The sequence below is a fragment of the Labrus bergylta genome, chromosome 22 (assembly GCF_963930695.1).
Source record: "Labrus bergylta chromosome 22, fLabBer1.1, whole genome shotgun sequence".
Lineage (NCBI taxonomy): Eukaryota > Metazoa > Chordata > Actinopteri > Labriformes > Labridae > Labrus > Labrus bergylta.
In genome coordinates, this window is record NC_089216.1 from 18,561,594 (window position 1) to 18,581,133 (window position 19,540).

Below are 19,540 nucleotides of genomic sequence, written 5' to 3' on the forward strand. Positions count from 1 at the left end.
TTTAAATCACATGGTATCCAATAGTATCAAAGTGTGGAACATTCTGAATACCTGAATGTAATATCAGCGTTGAAACTAATATGTCCAAGATTTGAATGGAAATCTAAATATTTAGAAGTAACTGTCTGCATTTTTACAGTGTCTTTGTTCAGGCTGCTGTTTGGCTCCTTTCCTCCAATCAACACATTCACTCCTGCCAGACACATCGCTCAGGTGGTTCAACAGAACACACCTTTGTTTGCTCCCCCAGTGCCTTACACATCTACCTGTCGACTTTGAAAACCAGCACCGAAAAAAAGCTGCTAACGCTCCCCACAGGCAACAACTCCGATGCAACATTCAGTGCCCCCCTCTTCTTTCCCTCATCTCTCTTCATCATTTGCTCTGCCCCTCTCAAGCAGCGAGGGATCTCTCTGCTTATCACAGCGCGGCTGTCACGCTGAAAGAGCACTTCTCGCCTTATCCTCGCTCGAGCCAAAGGAGCAACTTGCTAATCATCCCCTTACTGTCAAGCCCGCTCATATTCCTTTTCTCGCCAACATGGCAGGCAACATCACAAGGGCAACGACAATCAAAAGACACGCCAACACGAGTGAAACACACAGTGGCTTAAAAGAAACCCACTACTTAATAAGCAAAGAAAGACTAGTGCAAACAAGTCTATTAACCCGTCACCCAGCCTCTGCCCCTCTTTAAATGGAGTCTGTGAGGACTGCTGAATGCTAATTGTACATGAGCTATGTGTAAGAAAAGCTCACTGCACAATAAATATAGTCTGAACTGCTGTTAAAGTTAACATATGCTCATCTTTTTCAATATTGAATTCAGAATCAAGTTGAACATTTCTGCATTTGGAAACATTCTCACTCAACCTTTTGTAAATTACAGCAGCTTCAGTGGCCTTTAGCTTCAAAATGTGACGACTTAGCTATCACTAGCATCACTTTGGCATGTGCAGGGGCTTAGCGGTCAACTTAGCTATTTTTAACATGCAAAATGAAGTTAGAATTTTAACATAAAGAGGTCTATGTATCCATTATAAATAAGTTATATGTCTTTAACTTTTCAAAATTAGACTCGTAAGAGTTGATTTTAGGATTTTAGCGGGGCAGAAATAACAAACAAAGTTTAACTGACAGGTCGCTGGTAGCTAAGTGGTTAGTGTGCCTGCCCCTGGTACAAGGGATGTGGTCCTCTCCAAGCAGACGGCCCCAGGTTTGGTCTTTAAATGAGTTTAACTAATCAAAGTACTCACTTCATATAAAGCTCCTGTGAGGAACTTTTTAGTTTGTGACAAATGAGGCGCCCCCTGTGGACAAAGCTGCACCTCTTATCTCTTCAGAGATTTGGTTCTTTACATGTGTAAGCAGTTATTCCTAACTAATATAATCTTGCTTTCTTTTCACTTTTCCCAACATCATTGATCGGGAATCTTTGCCATGAAAAGTGTGAAACTTGTGCGGCATGCAGGTCATCTGACACCTACCCAACTTTCGGGGCTTAATAATAACAAATAAAGAACAAGCTGAATTGTTGCTGATGGTCTTGTTTGCTTTTGCAAGTCATAATAAGGCACCTGTATTAATTTCAGCCTGTTTCACAAACAACTAATTACTGCTCACAGGAGCTTTAAGATGTCAAAGGTTAGGGAGTAATTTGATTTCTGTTAAAACATGCGAGACAGGAAGGCAGACAGGAAATGTTGGGAGGAAAGGGCTTGGACTGCAATGTTCTCTCCCAACAGAGCTCAAACTGTGCCCCAAAACTCAAATTTTATGTTTGAGTCATTCAGAGATTAAACCCATGCGACAAACTCCACGGTTTAAAAAAATGCACAAACTGCAGTTCATCAAATGTCCACTTGAGGCTGATTCCTCTAGTGCGGATGTCTACAGCTTTAACAAGTTTACAGACTGGTTAAAAATAAAAGTACATTTTCAAAAAAAAATGTCTTTATTGTTGCACCCTGTGCAGAGGTGTGGCCGAATGTTGAAATGGATTGTTCATGATTTCCAATATAAGAAAAATTCATATATTTGCATAATTTGGGGCATGGCGGATTTGACAAACAGATTGACACGTCGTAGCTTTTTGCCAAAAGACTTAAAGCCCGTCTCTGCCTGTTTCTAGATTGATGGAAGTTTAGGTTGAGTCAACATTTCCAACATTGCGGCCGCCATTGTTTGGCTTCATAATACCTCTTTAGAAACAGATGGGTGACTTCACTGAGACTACGTCCATGTTCTTTTTTGTATCACTGTATTATCAAACCCTAAAGTTAACTCTCCAGCTCAACTCCAGCGCCACATCAAGACAGTGACAAACTGGACGGAAACGCTACTAGGTGCTTAACAACAGGTTTGTATTTTGGCAAAGCAGGGCAGAAAAGCTGCTGTATTTGACAAGTTTGGAGTGAAAAGGCTCTGCTTCCAGGTCCAGAGAGTGCAGTAACTCTTGCGCTATTCTAAAACATGAAAGACATCCCTCCACTCGTACTGAAGTTCAACTTAACCAGACACCCTGGCAAATAGGAAATCAATCAAACTTCACAGTTGGTTTTCTTTTGACATAATGCTTTTGCAATGCGGCCAAGTTTCCTGACAAGAAGTCCAAACAATTAATTTCTTAAAAAGCAAAGTGAAAACATGAAGCCTTTCCAATGCAGCTTGTTTTCACCTAAATGGAAAATAACCTGGCACTCAGTCCAATCATCAGCTGCTTTTACAGTGCGACAAATACAAAGTGACAACCTATAAATTGTCTTTGAGAAAAACACACTTGCAATGCATCTCTATTGCTCCCCCTCTCCACACTTCCTTTTCCTGAACTCCCTCTCTGCCAGCCACCCAGCAGGGGGTCACATGGCAGGTACACAGGACTAAAATCACTACTTCTCCTCACAGCATGTGGGAACAGTGCCTCAGGGAGCTGACAAGCCAACAACACGGTGAAATATAAGTTTTACAGTCCATGAAGTGTAACTATGGATATCGCTCAGGTGCAAATATATTTACCTGAGTGAATGTTGGGTGTAGTGCGTTGCTTGTTGCCCCTGCAAAGTGAGATAATGAGGGCTTGTCGAGTAATATTTGGATCTTAAAATGTAGCTTGTTTGTAGTCCTGTGTTTAAATACACATTAACTTAAAGTCTGAATGAAACCATCTTGTCAGCCTCAATATCCAGTGCAATGCTTAAGCTTGAGTCCTAGCATCAGCTCTCCATCTAGCAACAATCCACTTACTCCAGCAGCACACATTCAAACCAAGGAAACGTTAAGAATGTTTGACTTACGGTCATTGCAGAATGATCCTCCATAGGACGTCATGGTGCAGTCGCAGGTGAAGCCCTCCCACTGCTGGAGACACACCCCCTGATGGTAGCAGGACTCCTCCGTACAGGTGGTACTCGGTCCTGAAGAAACAGAAACATGTTCAGCGTGTTTAATGAGTTACATGTTCAAGTTTTATTGCATCTTCTGCAGACCCAGAGGCATGACCCTCTCGCAGCTCTGCTGGCAGTCAACTTCCAACCGTGGGGCAACCTTAGGTGGAAGTGCAAAAAAAACCTGCAGTTCCATGAGTGACCACCAGAGGCTGGCAGCACAAGGAATCCAAATATGTAATTTTATTAAAATTCCCATCACATTTACACCAGAAATAAACATGTATACACTGGTTCAAAACATTAATAAAGTGTCAATAGCTCAAGTATTGGTACAGATTGGGGATTATTTATAAAACTGAACTTACATTGTTGAAGCCTGTGATGGACTCGGCCACTCAAAAGGAGGCTATATGCCTCCACACTCACATGATGTTGTCTTCATTTTAAGTCACTTAAATTTACATCGCAAATTATATTTGATTAAGTCCACAGAATAAATCAATCAAAATGCTGCATCTTCGATTTGTTTTTTACTTTAAGGTGTTGAGATTAATACATTCATCTTTTCCTTTGAGTTACCTGACTGCTGTGTCTACTTCCTGGTTTAACCAAAGATGGGGTTGGGGGCGGAGCTTGGCTTCCTACAAAAGGACCTTAACAAGTGCGCAGACATCATAGGGGGATTAAGGATCCTCTATGTGAAATCTTGGTTGCTTTAGTTGCTCTGCTGGTTTAATACCACCACCAGTTTTTTTGACCTCTTTAAAGGCCCACATGAGTTATACACAAATGACTAATTTAGTTATTTATTTTTCTTAAGCACTTTTTTTAACTCCACCTCTTTGGCTGTTACTTTTCACTGAAAGTGTGGTTAAGATAGCATTTCCAATATGGCGACAACCATAGTTTGGCTTCAAAACGCCTCTTCAGAAACCAATGGGTCGATAGTTTTCTCTTCTCAAAAGACCAGATAACCAGAAACCAAGTACGCAAGCTAAACATCCAATCAAAAGCATAACAAAAGGAATCATTGATTGGATTAAAGCCGTTCATGAATGGATTATGATTAAATGTTAAATTAAAGGTTAAAAACCTGCTGTGATTGGCCGGCTCAGGGCACGATTGTAAATGAGTGGTGCTTGAGTCAGTCTGGGTACAGCATATCTCTCTAGTCTGTGTTAGTGTAGTGTGTGTTGTGGGGATGCTCTCTGCTGTTGTTGCGTGCCTTACTCTTTCATGGATGGCTGGAGACATTTTAAATTGTCAATTAGAAGCGCCGCTGTTGTAATTTCTCTAAGGCGTTCCAGTTACTTATTCACACGGGTAATATGACGGAGCGCTCCAAGAACTCATATTTTCAATCCAGATTACACATACTAGTGACCTTCCAGGCTTTGTCCTATTAACGGGCATAATATGGCCAATGACTCAAGTGTTTGCCTTTGTTACCTATCTTATTACAAGAAGTTAATTTGATGGAAAATACAAACAAGATAACCACTGGCTTTCCTCCAAACGAAACCTGATTCCGACGATTGTTCTCAGAAATTAGACGAGGACAAAGCCGACTGATAGATTTGAGATTAGGATGCAGATCAAGCCGTGGGCAGAAAGTCTTGTTCTAAAACTAAGCGTGTGATGTGGCTGTCGTGTTGTCATGCTGGTGGCGGGGATTCTCTTTAAAATTGCAATTAAAACACAAACATTTCCAAAGACCCTTGGTTCAGCGCTAGACTAATTTGACGTCGCTTAGACAAACAGACATCTTACTGTGCCATTTACGAACGGCCCAATTAAAAGAAAAGACCCCCCTGAAAAAGACAGCAAGTAAATAATAAACACAAACAAACAAAAACAAAAAAATAAATCTGTTAGAGGTTTAACTTTCTGCTCCGATATGTCCTCTTAAATTCAATGTCAATGTGTGCTCTGTTAGTAGTTCTAATTGGCCCATTAATTACTCACTAATAAAAGGTTCCCTGGAGGAGCTAATGAAGCATATTGTCATAATTAATAAGAGTCATGTAATCACTTCCTCATGCTTCCTTCAGCTATTGATTGGCTAAAACACTACCTTTGTGCAGCTGCCTGAGAACCTGTTATTAGGTGCCTTGGGTTTGTTGAAGCGTTACACTCCATCTGCTTTGTTTGCTTTAAATAATTTTTTTAGGAAAAAAATAGCGAGCTGGTAGGACAAAACACAAACATGCTAATTGAACAAACACCGCTGTCACCTGCGTTTATGTGTCACAGCTGGATGACAACTCAAACATCTGCTTACTTCAGGACTGATCACACAGAGCAACCTTTTGCAACCTGCAGGATGCAAAGCGTACAAAGCTCACCGTATTTATTGGAGCCGACAGTTTTTGTTATTTGTAATGTTTTTATTTTGGCATGCTAGAATTGTAAAAATCTATATAAAACTTGACAGGTGGAGAGCACTTGTCAACCACTTCTGATTGTTGAGTATAGTCTGATCACATACAGCGAGCTGGACAGAGGAAAACTGAGATTTGCATTGGGTATAAGACCCCCAGAAAAAGGGGAAATTAAAAGGGAACATGGACGTACTCTAAGTGACATCAGCCACTGGTTTCTGAAGAAGCATTTTGAAGACCAACCATAACGGTCGCTATATTGAAAATACTAACTTTTGACCAAGCTAGCAACAGGCAAAGAGGTGGAGTTGAGGCAGGCCTTAAGCCTCATGGCAAACAGCTACTATGCACCTTCTGACAGTCAACTCAGCCCGCCCCTAATTATGCAAATTTGAGCATAACTCTAGGTGTAAATACAATACAAACTGATGTGTTCTAAAAATAGATATATCCCTGACAGTGTGAACAAATAAAGAAGGGGGCTTATGATGCTAAATTCTTTTTTGAACCAGGCAGAAAACTTAGAAAATTAGCATTTTAATAAGAGATCTGCAGGGGATTCTTCAGCCTCAAGGGGACACTCAAGGAACTACAGTTTTTTTTGTAAGTCCAACACTGAAGGTTGCCCGTTGGTTCAAGGTCAATTTGGAATGAACAAGGACAGTTTTATAATCACAGACCAATCTTCAGGCCTTGCATCTTGAGAGAAAAGTTGTGGGAATAAAACAGATGATGTCGGGTGTTTTCCTACTCTGCATTGGGACATTTTTTTTAACTCATAGCATTCATAGTGTTCCTGCAAAAACACAAGATTCTAAATGTTTAAACAGAACCTGCTCAGCTGCACAAAAAGAAGAGTACACTAAATATTTACTGCCAATAAAAATAAACTACAGGACAAACAACAACTCTCACTCTCAAAAATAGACAAATGCAAATCACAGCAATTCTAAGAATAGAATTGGGCAACACATCAGAAATGTAACTGGATGATGCTTTAGTGAAAAAGAGATAAGATGTTAAAAATAGATAAAGCCCCACTTCGGTTCAAAATAAGAACATTTCAACTGTTTGCTGCTCTCTGGGACTGATTCTGTTCTCTATTACCAAGGGAGACACCATTTCTGTAATCTGGACCACAAAGCAAATATAATGGTGGGGGAAAAAAAACATGAAAAAAGGGATAAAGCAACTGTGTGTTTATTTGTCCTTGCTGGAGACAAATGTGTTTACAATCACTTTAACTTATTTCATTATTTTTTAACAATATGAACCCCCGGATGGAGCACGTTCTGCCATTATTTCATACTGTATTTCCAGTGCCGTCTAGACTGTGATGCCTGCCTGTTGTCTGCCGTCCGCCTGAATCCATGTGAATGCAGCTGAAGCCCTTAGAGACAAGTTAGGAGGTCAGACAACTGGACTGCTAAAGAAGCAAGCTAAGGTTGTTCAGGTCATCTGATTAGGATGCCTTGTGGGTGCCTTTGGAGTTTGTTTTTTTTTTACGGGCACTCCTGACTGGTAGGAGACTTTGCAGGTTGACCCAGAACATGCTGGAGGGATTACGTATCTCGTCTGTCCTGGGAGTCCCTGAATCCCCCGGGAAAAGCTTACAGAAAACGCTGCTGGAGAGAGGGATGTCTGAAGCATCTTCAGCCTGCAGCGACCACCACCTGAACCAAGGTGTGAGAGTGGCTGGGAATTTCTCATGGTACATTTTCTAAACTTGCACTTTAGATATAATCTATAAATGCATGTGTTTTTCTTCTTAATCAGTCTTGGAAAGCATTTAAACTGTGTTTTTATTTGCTGCTTTCCCTGCTACAATATGTGTACCCATCCTCTGCAGCTACAAACACTATAAGTATTTAGATGTTTCTTCCAGTCTCTGGCCTCATTTCCTTGTGCCTCCCCCTGTTGAGCTCCAGTGAGTCAGCAGCACTGTTTATGTACCTGCACCTACTCTCCTGGTCTCAGTTTTCTTCCCTCTCTCCCCGTCCTGTTGTTTTGTTTTTTAATCCGCTGAGTCAGTAGAGACTTACAAGAACAAGCTCAATGTTCTGCCCTTTGTTTGTCTGGCCTTTAGTCCGGAGGGACCCCTTTTTTTTTTACCCTCACTCCACGAACTAGAAATGACCTTAGAAGCAAGTCGGTCAGGACTTTGGCACAGATTCATATCCAGACAAAAAAAGTGCATTTCAGGAAACTCAGAATTCAGAGATTCGATCGACTGTTGAAGATCAATCAACACTAGAAAACTATCAGATGTAAAAGTTTCACTTTACAGAGCTGAAATCACAGGATGGCATCTATTGTACATGTAAAGTAAACGAATACTTGTATTAATATTCTGAATAGAAAAAAAGTAGATCAAATGGGGGCGCTGGTGGTGCAGTGGTTAGTGCGCACGCCCCATGTATGGAGGCTGTAGTCCTCCAAGTGTGCGGCCCAGGTTCAAATCCAAACTGTGGCTCCTTTCCTGCATGTCATTCCCTACTCTCTTTTTCTCTCCCTGATTTCCGACTCTATCCACTGTCCTATCTCTACAATAAAGACACAAAAAGTCCCAAAACACATCTATTTTATTTTTATTTTTTTAAATAGGATGCCAACTGTGTAGAAACTCTTAAGAAATAAATATGCACACATATCATATATCTTATCTATCCTGTGTATTTTGTAGTACTTCTTTCTCTGTTTTGCTTCTGCAATGCCCGAATTTCCCCTGTGGGGATCAATAAAGTATTATCTTATCTTACATCATGCTAAAGCTAAGTTAACATGCTTAATTATAAACTGTGTGTTAAAGAATCAAAACCATAAACTATGTGTTTAAGAATCATATACCGTAAAAATAAAACGTAAAAGCTCATCCCAATTTAAGGCCCAGTCCCTTTAACTAGCCTTGTGTAGCTGCACGTTTTGACAATTAACGGCAGCTCTCACCTAGAGGCCGCTATGCACTGTGTTGCTTATTTTGAGATCAAGTGGGCTGTCTTACAAAGCAAGAGCAAATAAGTCAAACATTTTAATTTAAAAATGTATCGAAATCCTAATTTTGTGCACATTTATATATTCTTTCTGGTGTTAATTTACAACTTTAGAATCTTCCCCATCTTTTCTGTACACAAGTTGTGTTTGGAAAAAATCAAAAGCCCGTCTCGTATTGACATCTGTCCAGATATAATGCTGGGTCATTTCATAGCATGAGGTAAATAAAAGCCTGGACTGTTCATTGAAGTTTGATGGTTCGCTAAAAAGTAAAGAAGAAAAAAACCCAGGTGCAGTCAATGTAGTGGGGTGAAACTCAAAGGCTGGAGATAAAGTATTTTTTTAATTTAGACATACAGTACGCATACTCATGATGGCTGCCTCCTATCCTACTATCCTGTGCCTACTTGCACATAGCTCTGTATATATATATATTTCTCGTTTACTGCACATAGTTCTGGTTACATCTGTTTACATCTGTTAGTCTGATCACTGTCCACTTATATCTACTCTTTTATATTTTGTATTTTTAAGTTAAGTTTAAGCTTTAAGTTGTATTTAAATTGACACTTTATATTTAGGTTAAAATGTTTTGTTTACCTGCACTGTTGTTAATTTACTGCTCTGTGTGCCTTTGAATTGCCCCCCGGGGACAAATTAAGTTTTTTGAATTGAATTTGAATTGAATTGAATTGAATTGAATTGAATTGAACTGAATTGAACTGAATTGAATTCCCATCACTCCTGAGACAGGCCGCGGAAACACAATCATGACTAGATGGGAGCAAACTGCTCCTTAACGCAACCAGCATGGACTATGTGGAGGTGGCTGGTTATGTCCCTTCAATAACACACAACAGGACAGATACGATCAGTTCTTCTCAGAGAGACCTCAGAGGTTTGCTGGAGTTTTTGTCTGCTTGATGGATGATAATACATCCCCGACTGCTGCACACCATTCAAGCTTTCTATGGTCTAATATTTTTCTATTATGACAAAGAATTGAGACAAAAAACCAGAGCCGTCAACTGTTTCTGATATATTCCACTAATATCATAAGGGAATATGCAAATGTGCAAGCCTCAGGGTCTGGTTATTATTATTTGTCAAAGAGGTCCGTCCTTCCAAGACTGGTCAATTACAACTGCTTAGCTCCCTGGCACATGCAATCATTAACTAATATTAGCATCCATTTCAGTAGCCTGTGGGAGTCAGTATGATAGCTTAATGCAGTTTTAAACTGTGTTTGGAGCCAAGTCACTGTGGCATATAACTGTAGGCAGGTAATAAGGCTGAATAGCAGAAGTAGCACCGTTAGGGATCGAAAAGGGAGGGAAAGAGGGAAGAAAAAAAAAACTTGGATCAGTGCTGCATTGAGTCGGCCAGTGCAGCCCTCAGGGAAATCAAGTCTGTGCTCTCCAACACTCAGCACACAGTTGAGACACAGTGGAGAGGGGGGGCTAAAGAGTGTGGGGGGGAAGCTATAGTCAAAAATCTACTGTTATACTCAGGATTAAGTATGAGCCACTGGAGCCATGAAGCCTGAGACAGGGGGCAAATAAAAAGGGTAAAAATACAACAAATGTAATATTGATGAGGCAAAAGCCAACGAGGGCGGGGAGTCCCTCAGATTAGCCACACTGAAAATGACAAGAGAGAGAAGAGATACCCCCCTGATGCAGGTTTTATAGGGCAGGAAAGAGGATACACAGAGGACAGGAGCTGAGATTGTAAAGACGTCCAGAGCTGGGGGAATCTGGGGCGGGGTTACTCAGGAATATCAGCCCCATCGTGATGCAGTGAATTAATGAACTGGTGGGTCTTTACAAACTGTTCTGTGGTCTTGTAGTGGAGCAAGACCACCATGCAATTCATAGGTCACAATGACAAAGGAACAATGGTATTTTGAAGCAGAGAAAAACGTTGTGTGCATACAAAAGTGTTTTTGTTTGGGAGTTCAAATATCTGACAATCATTGAATGTTAGCTGTGATTTTGTCCCTCTCCATCTAAATGACAGACACAAATAAACAACCCTAATCATCCTTATAATCATCTTCCATCCACCCAAACTGAGCTAAGCTTGTTTAGAAATCAATACAAAGATGTCATTCTCCGTGAGAAATGATTGTTACTCACACCGAGAACGCTGCAGATCAGACACTAGATAACCAAACAACCACTTGCAATCAGTGTGGTTTGATTTGCCTGATGATTCACAGAACGAGAGAATTTGTTTTTTTGCAGAACCCACTTTGGCATTTTGAAATAAAATCGACTGTGGCCACAAGGTGTGTATGTGATAGTCAGATCCTCTTACCGTCGCAGCCTCGTTCCACCTGGCCCACCCTGTGGAGGGCATCCGCCATCAGGTCGGGGAGTCTCCCATTCAGGTCCACGGATGCCAGGCAGCCCTGGTACCCGTCCCGGGACGCAATCAGCTTGGGCAGATTACTGTACATGTTCTTGATCACGCCACCGATGTACAGCTCTCCTGCAAACAAAACAAAAATGAAAGATTTCAATAAAATCCAAAAATGTATGCTGATTACATGTGTACAAGTGTTTACATAACAGAGGTGATGGGTGGTGTTGTCTAGTGTTGTAGGACTCCAAATTGGTCTTGTTATCAAGACCGGTCCAGAGACCTCTTCTTGAATGTGTAAATCTCATCTCGGAGTCAATTGGGCTTGTCTCGGTCTCAGACTGGGCAGATTTAGGATTTTGAATCGACACCAGTCAAGACCACCACCTCTTTCTAAAAGAACAAATAACTTCAGGTCATTCAGAATTTCAAGATGATCAGTGATATTTATGGTTTTGGTCTTGGTCTGGGTCTTGACTCAGTCTCGGCCCCCTAAATGTCTTTCTTGGTCTGTCACGGTCCCAGAGCACTGGTCTCAGGTATGTTTCGGTTAGTGTGGTCTTGACTGCAACACAGCAAGTGTCAAATAAAATAAATCTTGTTTCATATAAAATGAGAGATTCAATGAATTCAGACAGTAACCACTTTCATTTAAGACTTTTGAGAGTCTAGGATGAGCAGCCTGGAGGACACATACACCCCCTCCCCCCCGACCCTCAAAGCAGCTCTCAGTCAATTTCAAATAGCAATAGAAAAACTGTGGATTTCAACCTTAGTTTCCAAAAAGACACAATACACCATGAAATAGGCCTTTCATGTTTTTTTTTTTTTCTTCTGGAATTTGTTTTTTTCTTTTGCAAGAAGTTAGAAGATAAAAATGGCCGTTATTGTTTCTGTAAAACGTTTTTAGGAAGCATTACTGAATGCATTTGAAAAAATTAAAGACGTTAACTATGCTTTAATAAGCATTAAATACTTTGTCCACAGCACTGAAACTGAAGTTGTTTAAGGTGGCTTTTATTCAGTTTTATGCTCATTAATTTGAGCTTTCCTAATTGTTTGAATCACACATTCTGATGAAAAGCTTCATATTTATTCCTTTTAGTTCATTAGGTCATTAGGATGGTTTAATTCAGATTTATTTTTTATATATTTCTAACAGTTTGGCCCTCTAAAAGTGAGAATCGATTTAAAGTTGCACATTCCTGGTCGAGGATTTAATGATCCAATAATAAGATCATGGAAGAACAAGTTCAGCATCAAAACAAAACACCATTTGGATTATATTTCACATCCATAATCCATAATGAACTACTGCTGTATGCACCTTTAAAATGAACAAAGCAATATCATCATGTCAGATATTGATTATATCTTGGGGTTAAGTGTCTTGACCAAGGACACATCAGTCATGTGGCTGCAGCAGCTGGGGATCAAACCCCTGACCTTCCGGTTGAGAGGTGACCAACTCTACCACTGAGCCACAGCTGTCTAAATCACATCTAAAACATATATTTTAAATTAGTTTTTTTGAAACCTGCGAGGCACATAACTAAAGGTTAAGTCTTGACAGTAACAGCATGGTTCAATACACTCATTGGCTTTTGCTCATGGAAGAGTGAGACAAGCAAGCTGAAGGTCTAATAAACTCAATTCACAGCCTCGACATGTGATGATTTTCAGTCTATACTTTACATGTACCGGAGCACTGAAGACACTCTGGTCCACAGAACTGGGCGACAGACAAACGATTACATCTGGTATTAACACTCAGGGGCTGCAGATTATGACCACATTCTCTCCGTTCCCCACAATACAAAATAAATTGAGGTCAACACACCAAGGTTAAACCAAGCTTCCAGCTAATCTTATTTCAATCTCTGAACTTTTAACCACAATTCAGAAGAAAAGAAAATCCATCTCAACACAATGACTCCATTTCTGCAAACACATTGGCCCATTTAAATACATACCAATACAAACATTTTAATCATAGTACTTATTCTGACATCGACTGCCCTCACTTATCTCCCAGTCTCTTACACAAGTGTCACTCGCCCACATCATTGTCCCAGAAGAGAGTGAAGGGTTTGTGAGAGGCAGTGTGTGAGTATGTGTGAGTATGTGTGAGTATGTGTGTGTGTGTGTGTGTGTGTGTGTGTGTGTGTGTGTGTGTGTGTGTGTGTGTGTGTGTGTGTGTGTGTGTGTGTGTGTGTGTGTTTGTGAACGATTCTGAAGTCAAGTCAGGAAATCTGTCACCTACTTCTTTTCAGAGTTTCCGAGTTATTGTGCCGACTCGAGCAGGTGCTCATGTGCATTTTACTACCACGAAACATCTTTTTCCGATGTCTCCGACACCACCTGAATGCACCATGAGACTGGATGGGACTGGAGTGAGTGCGTGTGTTGAGAGCGGGAGAGAAGTTCCAGGCACACAGAAAAGTGAACGTCCAATAAGAGTGATGAAATATGAAACACCTGGTGTATTTTTAAAATGAAAGAGTAGACAGTGAGTTTTTTTTTTTGTTAGTAGCGCTGTAATAAGGACAGGAGGATTATTCCTTCTGAGTTGACAGTTGAGATATTTTAAAGTCTCAAGCATAAGAAGCGAAGAGTGTCACCAACTTAGTGAGACAAAGTGAGTCAGCAGGTGAGAGGTTCAAATATAATTGTTTTTTAGGTATAATAAGAAGGTACAAGCAAACATGACAGGAGCCAAACACTGAAAAGGTTGTTGTGTCATCGCAGGGTCCAACGTAAATCAGAGGTTTTATTTCCTATTTAAACTTCCCATAACTTCAGACGATGATGAACTTAATCCACTTCAGTTATTTCTTTTGATTTAGCTCAAAGTTTAGTGTCTGCTACAACATGTCTGTCCACACGCACGCACGCACACAAATTACCTCCTGGGCCAACTACTGTATTTATTTGTTTAACCTAATTTGGACTCACACAAATCATTTAAGATAGAGAACTGAAATATGGATGTTTTGTTTTGTTCATGATTTGGTTAACTTTAAGTAACAGTACAACCATCTTTAAGTTACATCAGTCTATTTAAATGTTATATCATCGGCTCTCTTCACATCAACATCATTATATCCCGATATAATGATGTGTGTCTGGGAAAACTTTAATCTTTATATTTTTATATTAAAAACTTTAAGACAGCTTAAATACTGTAAACAAAAAAAAGGTGCATAGCCTTTGTTTCAGCCCGTTTGGATTCATGGAATCTGATTTTGTAGTCTAGACTTGTTCAATGTTTATGTTACCAGCTTTTGTTTAAGGACAGAAGTTTGGATGAGCAGGTGGATACACATCAGCATCTCTGGTGCACAGTGAGATGTAGAGGGTTACTTCTGCAATACTGAAAGGACAAGTGCTCAGGTAAGACGACCTGATAACTGATAATATAACCTACCTCAGGGGTCTTAGCTGTTACCGCATCCAGCACCTCTATCTTGGTACAAAGAAAACAGTGGGAGTGCAAAAAAATATGTCAATATCGAACTCAATGCAGATAAAAGATCAGATCAGTCCCATCTCTACTCTGCTGGTCTGTGTTAATGATGCAAGTTCAAGACACTGCAAAGTCCACTTCCTATAAACAGTCTATGATATGAAAAGGTTTGATGATGATGTAAGAAGCTATCATTTGCATTTGGTAATGAGGCACACTTCTGTGAGAAACGTGTCATGTTAAATGTTAATTAAATGACTTTTAATGACCTGCACGTTAAGATCCATGGTGTTCTCATGGAAAGCTAAAAGTGCAAGTCTCTGACCAAGCTGTGGGTATGAGGGGGCTACCTGTGAGTCACTGTCAGTGGTGTTTGTTACTGCTCCACTCTGAAGGTGTGTAACATCCAATTCAGGCAGCAGACACTGAGCATTACCGCCAAGAGAAAAGATACTTTAAAGTGACAAAAAGTGCAAAATGTTTTCATGAAAGCTCCTGAGAGATTTCCTCTGACAAAGCGGTTGTCACTGCACGAGGCACAAAGAACATGTTTTTTGATGATTACATGAGTCAAAGAAGCAGCATAGATTCGACATGAATAGATTGTACAGCATCAAGCCGGAAGCATTGGGAATGACATCTGATGCTTAGAAAAGATTTATTCTGTGCAGCTTGTCCGCGTTCAACTCGACTGGGAACGAGAGCGGAATATAAACAGTCGGCACTTTTTTCATGAAGAAAGCACAATTTGTGAGTCCTCAGCGAGATGATGGAAGCTGAGATTTTTGGGATATCTCGGCGCCCGAGCACAATTAAAGATCTCTTTACATTACAACATAAAAGGAAAATATCCATCCATTTTTAAGCCCAATTATTTTCCACATCTCTTTTTTTTTCCTCAACTCTCTACGTTCTGCAGAGTTGTGAGGAAACTGCCAAGCGAAATTATGAGAAACACAAAGAGGCCTTTGATGTAAGTGCATATGAATAAACACGGTTTTGAAATGCTTCAGGCTTTTCTCATCATCAAAACTGCTACTTTTAGCCTTTTTCTTTTAAGCAGGCATGAAAATGAACATCCAGTAGAACCTTTCACTTGGTGACCAGATCCCGCCGCAGAGATAGAGACCTTCAGAGGACATCCCCCCCCCCCCGCGCCCCCCCGCCCCCCACTCAGACGACTGAATAATCATACTTTCACTGACAAAAACTAGAACTTTCAACTTTAGAAGCAATGAGCCACGAGGTCAATTATATGTGGACTTTGTGTAATGGATTGAGTCAATGATGTTTGCAAACCTCTCTCCAGAATTAATGAGCACTTGACACTTCATATTTCCCAGCCGGGGCTCCCAGGCATGGCAATCAATAGAACAAATTCATTAACTGTCCGACTGAGTGATGTCCTCAAATCGCGTCTGTAAGAGCCATTTAGCAAATATGAAAATATCGGCATGGCGTTAATCTGGAAAAGGACAAACAGTGCAGAAGTCAACAGCGTGTTAGAGATTCCAGCGGCCGACTGCATAACTGGAGTGGACAAAAGAGAGAGAGAGAGAAAGAGGGAGAGAGAGAGAGGAGAGGGAGAGAGAGAGGGCTGAAGCCAGATGTACTGTAAAAATTAGTCATGCAAGTTTTGTTTTCTTCAGTCGAGTAAAGACTACAGAAAAGGGGGGATTGAATATGCAGCACTCATACACTCACACCCACTCAGAACTCTTTTGTGTGCAGCGCTGCAGCTCGGAGTTTGGCTTCTTTTCATTTGAATTACAGATTTCTCTGTTTGGGAAAAGTTTTGATTTCCTCGTTCATTGAGGCCCTCAACAGTCTGTTCTGCAGCTTATGGCTTTTGTTCAGGAATGTTACATGGAGGCTGTGTTACTAGAGATATGAAGTTTGGTGGTTTTAATTGAATATAGAGTTATTGTCACCTGAGTACATCATAACACACAAATGAAATGACAGTCTGTATTATAATAAACCTTTAAGCAATGACCTCTTGGTTTTAATTGGATGTTTGCTCATTTTATGTCTGGAACATATTTTGGTTTAAAAGACTTGCTCATGGACCAACCTCTGAAATAGCTTTGATTTTAGCAAACCTAAAACCTGTATATAATACAGTTAATGTTGAGTAAAAAAGCAGAAACTTAAGAGAATTTAAACATCTATAAACTCTACACAATGGCTCCTGCAGTACTTATACGTATGTGTCTGTGCTAGTTGCATCAAAATCACTGCAGTGGTTTCTCTAAAGAAGCAAAATCTTCTGTTTAAAAATGACACCAAAGCAGACGTGCAAAACTAAAGCTTCTCAAGAGTCTTCTTAAGGCTGGCTGCAAAAGCCAAAGAACAATTAGGGCATGTCATTTTGCATATATAAATTTGTCATATCAGCATTCATATGCGAGTCCTCTCAAGCAGTCATATTCTGTTCTTAGATCCCAGATTAAAACACTTTGGTGAAAGTCAGAATCTTATTCAAAACTGCTTGACTGGGTTTTAGGAAATTTTAGGAATTTCTTAAGAACAGTTTGTGAATGAGGACCAATGCGCATAGCTGACTCATTTTGAGGTCAAAATGTTGCACAGCACTTATTACAGAATGATAGTGTGATAAGAATTTTATATGTTACAATGTTACAATTCACTTAGCAGACGCTTTAATCGAAAGCGACGTACATCAGAGAGTAAGTACAACACTAATCCATTCATACACCGACAGTGAAGCAGTGGGAGCAACTTGGGGTTAAGTGTCTTGTCCAAGGACACATCGGACATGTTGCTGCTGGAGCTGGATATTGAACCCCTGACCTTCTGGCTGAGAGACGACTGACTCAACCACTGAGCCACAGCCACCCTCTCTGCTAATTTTCTGGTTAAAATTGATTTAAATATGACAAAGATTGAGTCATACCATTTATATATCTTCAACTCTCCATTTTTATGTGTTACAGTGTTTTTTGGCGCTGTTGTGGAGCGTGCAGGTTAAAACGATGAGTAACCGCTTTCCTCGCGGCCACAGTGAATCTGTGTGAAACTGTGGCCCTGTCTGTGGCGTGCTGTCCCAGCAGTGATGAATGCCTGTGCTGCTGAAGAGCTCAGACCCCGTCCACAAGAAGGGACCAATTACAGGCTCCCAGACAGCGGCAGAGACCGCCACCTCCACATCTCTACGCTTCCTTTAATGACCTCTCAGGGGCTGATGGGGGAGGGGTTAGGGTTCTGCGATACAGGGCCCTCGAGATATACTGACAGAACAGTGTGGAAGAGCAAACTGATATAACATTTACACAGAAGAATCGGGGGTTTCAATATAGATCTGTGTTTATAGATCCATTTGTCTCCCACAGTTTGAAACCACATACATGAGAGTTCTGCTGATGTATAAATTGTTTCTATGACTCATTGAAGACATGGGTGGATGACCTCAGCACCCATTACAGCTTCTTCTTTGATTTCTAGCAAACGGGAGCACCGACGGACACAAATATTTGTAATTATCTTGGTGGTTTAACAGATTGCTTTCTTAAGAGGGGCAATGTGTGAATCCCTCCGATGTGCTATAAATAATTTTTTTGGTCAGAAAAAAACGAAGAAGAGAAAATCTCATAGCTCCAATTTCACAGTTTTCATTATCTTTGAGTTATCTGCAAAAGAGGGTGCAACACCCACGGCACCAGTATTAGCATCCAAATTGTGTTTTAATTTCTGTAAAAGTGCTACATAATCTATAACAAACAAACTTTTTCATCCTGCAGAGCTGACTTTTTTTTTAAGACATCACACTGCTTAAATCCAGTCGATGTGATAAGCCATTCATTTTGTGTGGTCAGTACACCTCGCCGACCCAGGACACGACCCGTGTATCATCCTCGCCTGTAATTGGCTCCCAAGTGAAGCCGCTACTGCCCACATCTAGTAGCACTGTGATATACATTATTTATCCCTCGTCACTAAAGAGAAGTTTGATGATGGGAGCGGGTCATGAATGCACAATGCCCAGCGTCATCTCTAAACAATAATCAGCTCCCTCTTGCCGATTCCCTGGCGAGCACAAAGCCCACCATTAACTTTCATTAAATGCTCTATTAAGACTCCCTCTGCCTGCCTCTCGAGCCCTCACTCTCTCTCCTCTCGGTTGCTCGTGTTGCTTTGCTCTCACGCTGGCTCTAATTGACAAAGATTGAGCGATTGCTGATGAGAAAAAACACAAAAACACATGCAAACACAAGACACACACACACATATGCTGTCGGCAGTGCAAAATGTATGACTGCTAGGCAGTGTCGGCGTGTGTTCCAAGGCAGGGCTGCGACAATGGCAGCCAGCGGGAAAATGCGGGGATTGTGTGATTGCTAATTACAGAGGCGCTCCGATCTGCAAAGACGCCAAAACAAGACGTTTCGTCGCCGAGAATCAATGTTGACACTGCGTGCATGTTAATTGCTGATGCTAAGTCATAAGTTGTATAATTACGCCGCGCCTCTGTGTTCGGGATGTGTGTGTTTTTCTGTAAACAAATACAAAAAAAGTGAGACATGTTTTGAATTCGGGGAGCGAAAGAGGGCCAAAGGCAACCAAGAGCTGTAATTATTTGATTCTGCAGTGATGTGTTTTTCTATTTTTTCCTCTAACAGGTGCATACTTGCTCTTTCTCACTTCTACTCTAGCCACAGGTGGTGTAATTCCTTTTTTCAAAGTGTCTCTCGATCACTCTTTCTCTTATTGTTTGAAGAAAATTGAGGGAGGCGCCTGGAAACAGAGTAAACAACAAACTGTTTACAATGAACATCCAGGATACTATAATCCATTTTTTAAATCACAAATCAACAACTGACTTCTCTTCTCAATGTCGGGACTTTTTGTTAACAAAAGTTGAAGGAAAACTAAATAAACTGATCTTAATCAACTCAAACCTGTTGAATGCCAAACTGAGTTCCCATAATGCAC

General features: G+C 40.6%; 1 protein-coding gene across 6 annotated transcripts in view; it reads right to left on the reverse strand.

Moving 5' to 3' along the window:
- The window catches only part of nrxn2b (neurexin 2b), a 784,571-nt gene that overhangs the window by 342,789 nt on the left and 422,242 nt on the right, over positions 1-19,540 (reverse strand). For all 6 annotated transcript variants that reach the window (XM_065950814.1, XM_065950813.1, XM_065950811.1 and 3 more), the window contains 2 exons: positions 11,077-11,250; positions 3,293-3,412 (listed from right to left, as the gene is read on the reverse strand). In XM_065950814.1, the coding sequence (XP_065806886.1) occupies positions 3,293-3,412; positions 11,077-11,250 (294 nt within the window). The remainder of the gene's footprint in view (positions 1-3,292; positions 3,413-11,076; positions 11,251-19,540) is intronic.